General features: G+C 42.9%; 1 protein-coding gene across 1 annotated transcript; it reads right to left on the reverse strand.

Annotated features, from left to right (window-relative positions):
- Positions 1-3,020: 3,020 nt before the first annotated feature.
- LOC112880600 (potassium transporter 23) lies at positions 3,021-7,553 on the reverse strand. Its single transcript, XM_025945310.1, has 9 exons — positions 7,251-7,553; positions 6,666-6,894; positions 6,311-6,559; positions 6,165-6,215; positions 5,751-6,011; positions 5,351-5,403; positions 5,130-5,244; positions 4,765-5,019; positions 3,021-4,482 (listed from the first exon to the last, which is right to left on the reverse strand). Exons 1-9 carry the CDS (start codon positions 7,551-7,553, stop codon positions 3,434-3,436), a joined length of 2,565 nt encoding a protein of 854 aa, XP_025801095.1. The 3' UTR covers positions 3,021-3,433.
- Between the last annotated feature and the right edge of the window lie 403 nt (positions 7,554-7,956).

Below are 7,956 nucleotides of genomic sequence, written 5' to 3' on the forward strand. Positions count from 1 at the left end.
TTTTGGTAGAATAAGGCATATGCTCTCCTATTGCATGGTGTAATTTTGGATACATATGCGAGATTTGGGACACGTTTGGATCTTTACGCTAACTTTGCCTAACAATTTCCAACCCTCACTTTTGACAAGGTGAGCAAGCATTTGCTTTGACGGTTGGCTTTGCCACGTTAGTAAAGTATCCTTTTTTCTTACCAGGTGTTCAATTAAACAAAACTTAGGGTTAAATTGAGAAAGTAGCCTTGAGTTAGAAGACCTTTTCTATGTAATGGAAACTGAGCTAGAAGACATGGATCCATAAACGGATCTGTGGATGGTGTAGAGTAAGAATGTAAGTGGTTACACAATAGTATATATGTTTTTAGTCAGCTAATTAATTATGATAGCACGCCACTCTACGTTCATTTTTCCTCCTAAATTATTTATGCAGAATACTATTATAGATCATTTTACAACTTTTTAGGTCGATCCAATGACCAAAATATATATAATTTGCATCCTAGTGCAGAGTGCAATTCCTTCCGTGCTTCCCTTCTAGCCTTGTTAAAATACAAAAGGACAGCTCTCTTTTGCTTGCAGATTTTCAATATTTAATTTACATTGGTGGATCACAAGATCGTTTTGGATGCTATCATGCTAGTCATTGTTGAATCCTGCTTACGATATATATTTTATTTTTAACAAGGCATCCATCGTATCGAGGATGATTCTTCAGAGATACTAACAATAAAACCAAACTGTCAGAATATTCCACCGGATATTTTGCCTCGACCAAACAAATTGTAGTCACAACGCCTTCTTGCTGCATCTGGCTTTCTTGGGATAACGGCGGTTAAGTTTACACTGGCAACATATAAAAAACTACGGGTAAGCTGGCACAAGGGTGGACGTGGATCATTCGGATAATTATCGTCTCGGTTACTACTACGGATATGGAATCCTGCTCCCAATTGGATAAATATGCGGTCGGATATTCCAAAGCGTCAATCCTTTTAGTATAACGGAAGATGCATCGGTCTCAATTTTTAAAATTTTGGGAAGAGTTAGAGTCTGTTTGGATGGATTAAAATTGAGTGCTAAATTTTAGTATCTATTAGCACTTATACTCTTGCTAAAATTTTTAAGTCTTGGCTAAAGTTTAATCCACTCCATTAGCACTTCTATTTGGATACACTAGTGCTAAAATTTAGCATTTTCAGATATTAGCATTTGGATCCAAACGGCCCCTTAATATTGAAGAGCAACAGAGCTAAATTAAACTAATATGAACCTGACCAGGATGCAGGGGTAGAGCCCGCAAAGGTAAAACGGCCCCTTAATATTTGGAAAGTTTGGTTTACTCTCGCGAACTATCATAAAAGACCGATTTTCAATATTAAACTAAAAAACTAGATAAAAAGGTCATCCAACTGTGGAAACCGGATAAGTTTGGCTCTTTGGATGGTTTCGAAGGTGTTTTTTTATTTTGTGAAAATTAAAAAATTAATTAGATTAAAAAGAATCAAAACCGATTTATTTTAAATTAGAAAATATGAAATGGGTACGAAATTTTTTCTAAAAATGTAACCTATCTATTATTGCTCTATTTGAATCTTATTTGTTATGAAATAATAGACATAACTACAAGCAACCAAATACCATGAAGATAAAAAAGCTAGATCCGAATAACTGACAAGTAGAGTGCCAATAGATATGTTATATTTTTAGAAATTTTTTGGTACTAGTTTCATTTTTTATTTAAAATAAATTAGTTTTAACTTTTTAGATCTAATTAGATTTTTTATCTTTTAAAAAAATACAAAACCACCCAAAAGGCTAAACTTGTCCGGTTTCAACAGTTGAATAACTCTCGTTATCCGATTTATAGCTGAAAGTTGAAAATCGAATTTTTTATAATAATTTAAAGATGTAAACTGGAATTTTCCCAACTAAAAAGCAGCCGTTCCGGGAGACCAACCACTCAAAAGTCTCCAACTCTCCAAAGCATGCGTCCCAAGACCATCCTCTGCTCCGAACTGCATTCCCAATCCGGTGTCGGATAATTGGGCACGTAGCACCGTGTGGTCGCTGTCAGCGGGACAGAATTATTGGAAAGAGTCCCTGCACAACACTCAAGAAAACCTTAAGCAGCATGACGTGATGATTACATGAAAACTGTGCTGAAAACTACACCTGAAATGGACAGGCCGTTTCTCAGTTCCCTCTGTTCTTCAGAAAACTGTACACGGCATGGTGTTCAGAAATAGAGCTAGACAGGTCTAGTCATCCGGTGCCTCGTGCCGTGGATTTGTTGGCCACATTACTTGGCCTCTATCTTCGTCGAAGTTCCAAGAACAGTCTCCATCTCCTCGGAGAAGCAAAGGTGGATTGCCTCCTCCAGATTGCTAGGGCCTAAAACCCCAGAAGTCAACTGCACCTCTGCGTTTATATGTATCCATTGCATGGAGATTAGGTGCATGACTAAACGAATCCATATAATTGTTTGGTAATTAAGCTGTTCTTTATTGGAAACCTTTTATTTTCTACACCTATTGTAACACTCTGATGATTCAGAGGCACATGAGATGAGACACAGATGGGTAGCATAGCAAGAGGGTTGTCTGGAATAGATAGTTGACTTCTTGGACAGCAGCACAGAGAGCAAATGCATGCAGACTGACGCACATGAACTGAAGACAGGAGGAAAAATAGGGCTCATTGGACATTCTTCTGAAATGGCACTGCCATCAATCATTGGACATTCTTCTGATGGCAAAATAGGGCTCATTTAAGGCTGAGATCTTCAAAGGATAAGCCAAGGGATAATGCTTGACAGAGGCAGATCCATATCAGCTGTTCATGGCCTAACGTTGGTGCGGTGCCCACTGGCAATCATATCAGACTTGAGATCTGGTTCTAACAAGGAGCAGGAGCCATCTAGGGTAGCTCACCCTAGTAACCAAAGATTGGACCATCCACAAAGGGAATTGACAGCATGCTCATTAGAACATCTTTTAGCGACAAATCTTCAGTAAGATGCTGGATTTCTTACAATCACAAGTAATACATAACAATAAAGTACACAGAATTATGTACAACGTAGCATGTGGAGGCCAGGTCCAATATTTGGCATTTGCCCCCACTGCAATATTTGAAGGGTCAACAAATGCAAAGGAGTGTTAGGATACACACAAGAGATGATGGCAGAAACATAGCTGCTCATACAGATAGTCTCCACAGATATCATACAAACAACTGAAGACAGGCCGATCAAGGGGATAAAGGAATGGAAAATCAAACATGTACAGCCATATCCGTGACTAAAATTCCGAGCAGATGGCAAGAGGCAGCAATGAATTCAATCAGTACTGCAGTACAATCTCTAAACTACAAGCTGGTGCGGCATGCCATCCAAGACTTACGGTTCAGTCTTGTGGCGCAATTGTAGCAGCCCCCATCAAACCATGTACGTCATACCGACACGCATGATGTTCGAGTGGGGAACCTTCAGAGTTGCAGTGCCAGCCCTGCAGTTCCTCCTCAGGAATGCGTAGAAATAGTTGATAATAAACTTCTTCGTGAAGAATGACTCCTTCCTCGCCCTCACATCGCCGTGAGCTAAGAGATACGTGAACCCAGATGCCATGGCTTCTCTCAGAGCTTCCAGCTCGTACTCTAATGCGGGGTCTTCTTCTGCAGACATGGAACTGGAGGGAAGCACAGGAGCACTATCATCTCTGGTGCCCATTCTGTTGTCATCACCAGATCTCTGATCAGAAAGCAGTGGAGTTCGCAGATCACCTTCACAAGCAGGAGACTGAGGCACCTCAGATACAACAGATATGTCATCACGCTCAGCCTCCATTGTGCTTGTCTCAAGTGCGATTTCCTGGGCTTCCCTCCTCAGAAATTTCTCAAGACTCTCGACCAGAAGCTGCTCAAAGAAGCCATGATCCTCCTTCCTAACATCTTTATAACCATAGCGTGCGACGCAGCGGAACATGTGGTAGTCCTTCTGGCCAACCCTTCGGAACAAGAACCTTTCTTCAAGTGGGACATATGGGACGGGGATATATTTTATGCAAACAAAAACGATCGTGGAATGCATGGCTGGCAGCGTGACCAACAGTTGGCCAAAGATTGATGGGATCCCCTGGACCAATTCATTGTACACAAGTCCAATGCCTGGAACTCTTACAGTGCCAAGTGTGGCTCCGAGGTCAAGAATGAAGTCCAGGGATATCTTGCCCCGCATCTCACTCTGGTATTTCAACACACTTCCATAGTTCCATGTGTACATTATGCAGAGAAACAGTGAGGAGAAAGCCAGCGGTAACCACCCTCCTTCTCGTATCTTTGACAGAACGGCAGTTAAGTAAGCAAACTCCACTGCACCAAAAAGAATAGGAAAGCACAGCACAAGAAACAAGTTGGTTTGCCATATAAGAAGCATCACCAAAGTCACCAGTACAGTGCTAACCATCATGACACCAACTTCAGCAATACCTGAAAAAGTTCAAAGAAAAAAAGGTAATTGATGCAAATGGGAGAATTCTTCAGCAAAAATAGATAACTACAGCCTACATTACTCCATTTCTACACATCATCCACAAATCTGTATAGCACAATGCACCCATAGTAGCAAGTTTGCCTAGTCATAAGCTGATTATAGTGAAACATAGCACATGAAACGGACAGTTTTGGAGGGATTAATGTATCAAAAAAAAATACTTAAAGTAGCACGAGTGGGGATGCGGTTGTATGTTTCTCGAAGATCAAAGTACTAACCATAGGCATTGGCAATATCATTGGTACTCCTGAAAGTGGCCACAATGATGATGCACATGACCATAAGAAACCAATTCATCACAGGTATGTAAATCTGGCCCATGATTTTCTTGGAAGTATGGATTATCTTAATCCTAGGAAAGCAGCCAAGAGCCATCGCCTGCTTTATGCAAGAGAATGTTGCAGATATCATAGCTTGGCTGGCAATCATAGCAGCAAGTGTAGCAATCACAAATACTGGCCAGAATAGAACTCCTGCTTTGCAGATCAAAGCTTAGACTTATATAGTAAATCTCACATAAATAATTTAGACTGATTATAACCTAGATCAACCTGATACATTTATTACCAGCTGAAAGTTTTACCTGGTACAGAATCATAAAATATTCTTTCTACAGCAAGTGGATTTTTCATCAAAAATGCAGCTTGGCCCATGTAAGCAATAAGCAGACAGGGGAATACGACAGCGGTAAATGCAACCTGGAACCCAAAAAGGGGAAAGAAAGAGTAGTGAAACTGAGTATGTCAGATAATGAACAAAATGTACAGAATATCATGTAAAAAACACAGAAAGGGAGGGGGTAACCTGTATTGATTTGACAGAGAAATGGCCCAAATCAGCAAACATTGCTTCAGCTCCTAAAGTTATATAAGCTTTCTATGTCAGGTTTTAATGAATGATCAAATCAATGAAAAACTATCATTCTTGATCAGCATAAGTGGCAAAGATGGTATAGCAACACTGAACAAGTGATGGAAACTCTACTAAAGGATGCACTGATGCTAGAAACTAAATGGTACAGCTGAGGAAAGAGCATTTTCATCACTCATGATATTGTTTTGTTCTCGTAAAAGCATTCTTGGTTATACAAGAGTTAAAAAATATTGACTGTTGAGGACAAGAATATATTTAAGTGCAAAATCAGCCCTTTCTTCAAAAGACACCAAAATAAGAGAGGAATGCTGTTGCTTAAGAAAGGAGGCACCTGTGATGCACAGGACACAACCACCAAGAGCTGACCATGCCTTCATGCCATTTGTTTGGAAAAACAAGTATATATACGCCGGATTGAATGCTCTCACAACAGATATATCATACTTAACAATATTATATATTCCGATGGAGCTCAAATTAATAAACCAGAGTCCCAAAATAGGAGCAAACATGAATCCAACTTTGCCAGTCCCGAACCTCTGCACGCTAAAGAGTAGCAGAAGAACTATGATGGAGACAATTACAACAGCATCTGCAGAAAAGAAAAGGAAGAAAGGGTGGAAAATAAGGCACACATATTCCTTTTACCAAATAAATGAAAAGATCTGTTTGGTCAGTAAACCAATGAAAAAAAAAAGTAAAATGTTGTAGATATAAGAATGGGATTGAATATGGAGTATCAAACCTGTGTCGAATCCTGGAACTTGACCCTGGAGACCACTGACAGCAGACATGACTAAAAACAGAAACAAAAATAGGGTCAGGTGCAAACAGCAGTTACATAACATCTACTAATGGAGCAAACTAGGACTACCAGACTGTATGAAACACCTGACATTGACGGAGTGAGAATGCCATCGCCAATCACCATGGAAGTCCCCATCAGAACCAAGAACAGGAGAATGTTCTTGAACAGCGGCTTCTTTTCTAGGCAGTCTTTGACAAACATAGCACGCTCAAGTTCAGGAGTTGGCAACTTGAGCCTAAAACTAGATATATCTTCATCCACACGCTGCTGATTCGGAAGCAGGCTAACTTTTGCATACCTGCAAATCAATGAATAAAGTGCAAAAGTGCCCCCTGCAACCATGAGGACCGTCAGTACGTTAACCAACCCGGAGAGGGGCATACCAGCCAATGCCAGTCATGATATACTGAAACCAAAATTGCACACGTCTCATCCTACCTTCGCCATTGTCATTAGCTTTGAGCACTATAAACACGTATTTCGCAAAAGGTATTAACGCGATCGTGTACATGACCAGCGAAAGTGCTCCCAAGATCTCAACCTCCGACTTTATGGGCACCTTGCTGAACACATCACTGAAGACATAGAGAGGGCTTGTCCCCATGTCTCCGTAGACCACGCCGAGGGTTTGAAAAGCCATCGCGATGGTGCTCAACATCGTCAATTCCTGGCGCAAAGTGGAGCTTGGATGTTTCAGCCATTGGGATCATGATTCTTGAGTACTACTGTACTAGAATATTAGCATCTGAAAAGCACGTGTTCCCATATCCCAGACACGGATGTGGGAATCCATGGATATCTGAATACAGAAGTAGAGCCGATACTACAATCGTAACACCAATCCAAAATTGTTCCAAAGTTTCATCAACAAGCATCTAGCAAGACCCAAGCAATCACCCCCATTCATCCTACCATTCATTGCGCTAACCAAGGAAATGGTCAACGCTAGCATTATTTTAAGTTTCTCGCGCACCAGAGGCACGCGAGCGGAACGCTACCGAGGATTTCGATCCGCGGACGCACCTTGCTGCTGTGCCCGTGCGCGCCGCGGACGTTCATGGCCTCGACGTCGAGCGAGTCCACCCGCCGGGGCCGCTTCCCGAGCCGCCGCCGGAACGTGCCAGAGGACACCCGCGACGCCGGGCCCGTGGCCGCGGCGCTCCCCTCGGCGGAGACGGTCTCCCCCGACCGCTCGTCGCCGAGCGACAACGCGGCGGACTCGGACGAGTCGACCTCGCTGCCGTCCACCCAGCGCGTGCCCCCCGAGCGCGTCGGCGTCAGGAACCGCGCCGACGGCGGCTCCTCCTGGATCCCGCCGTCGTCCATCGCGCCGCCCTCCTCCTCCTCCTCCTCCTCCCCCTCGCGGCGACGGCGCCGGCGGCCGCTGACGGGTTCGCGGGTGGCGGGGGCGCGGATCCGATAGAGGCGGGGCTGGTCGGACGGAGGGGTGACTGGGCGAGCGAGCGATGCGTGCTCGTCGCTTTTTGGTCTTTTGGATTTTCTCCGGCGCCGTGCACTGATGCGCGCTGCTCCTGATTGGGCAGCACTGCACGGCTAGGATTTTTTTTAGTGCCTTTTGGATGGGTTTTCTCGATTTGTTTATGCCATCTGATATCACGCTGGGATTCTTTTTGTCAGTTTTTGTGGTTAGAAAAATTGCAAAGAGATCCTCCTCCTAGGTTAAAAAAAGGAGCCTTCTTACAACATATAGAAAGCGTGATTTATTTAT

The sequence above is a fragment of the Panicum hallii genome, chromosome 2 (assembly GCF_002211085.1).
Source record: "Panicum hallii strain FIL2 chromosome 2, PHallii_v3.1, whole genome shotgun sequence".
Taxonomy (NCBI): Eukaryota; Viridiplantae; Streptophyta; class Magnoliopsida; order Poales; family Poaceae; genus Panicum; species Panicum hallii.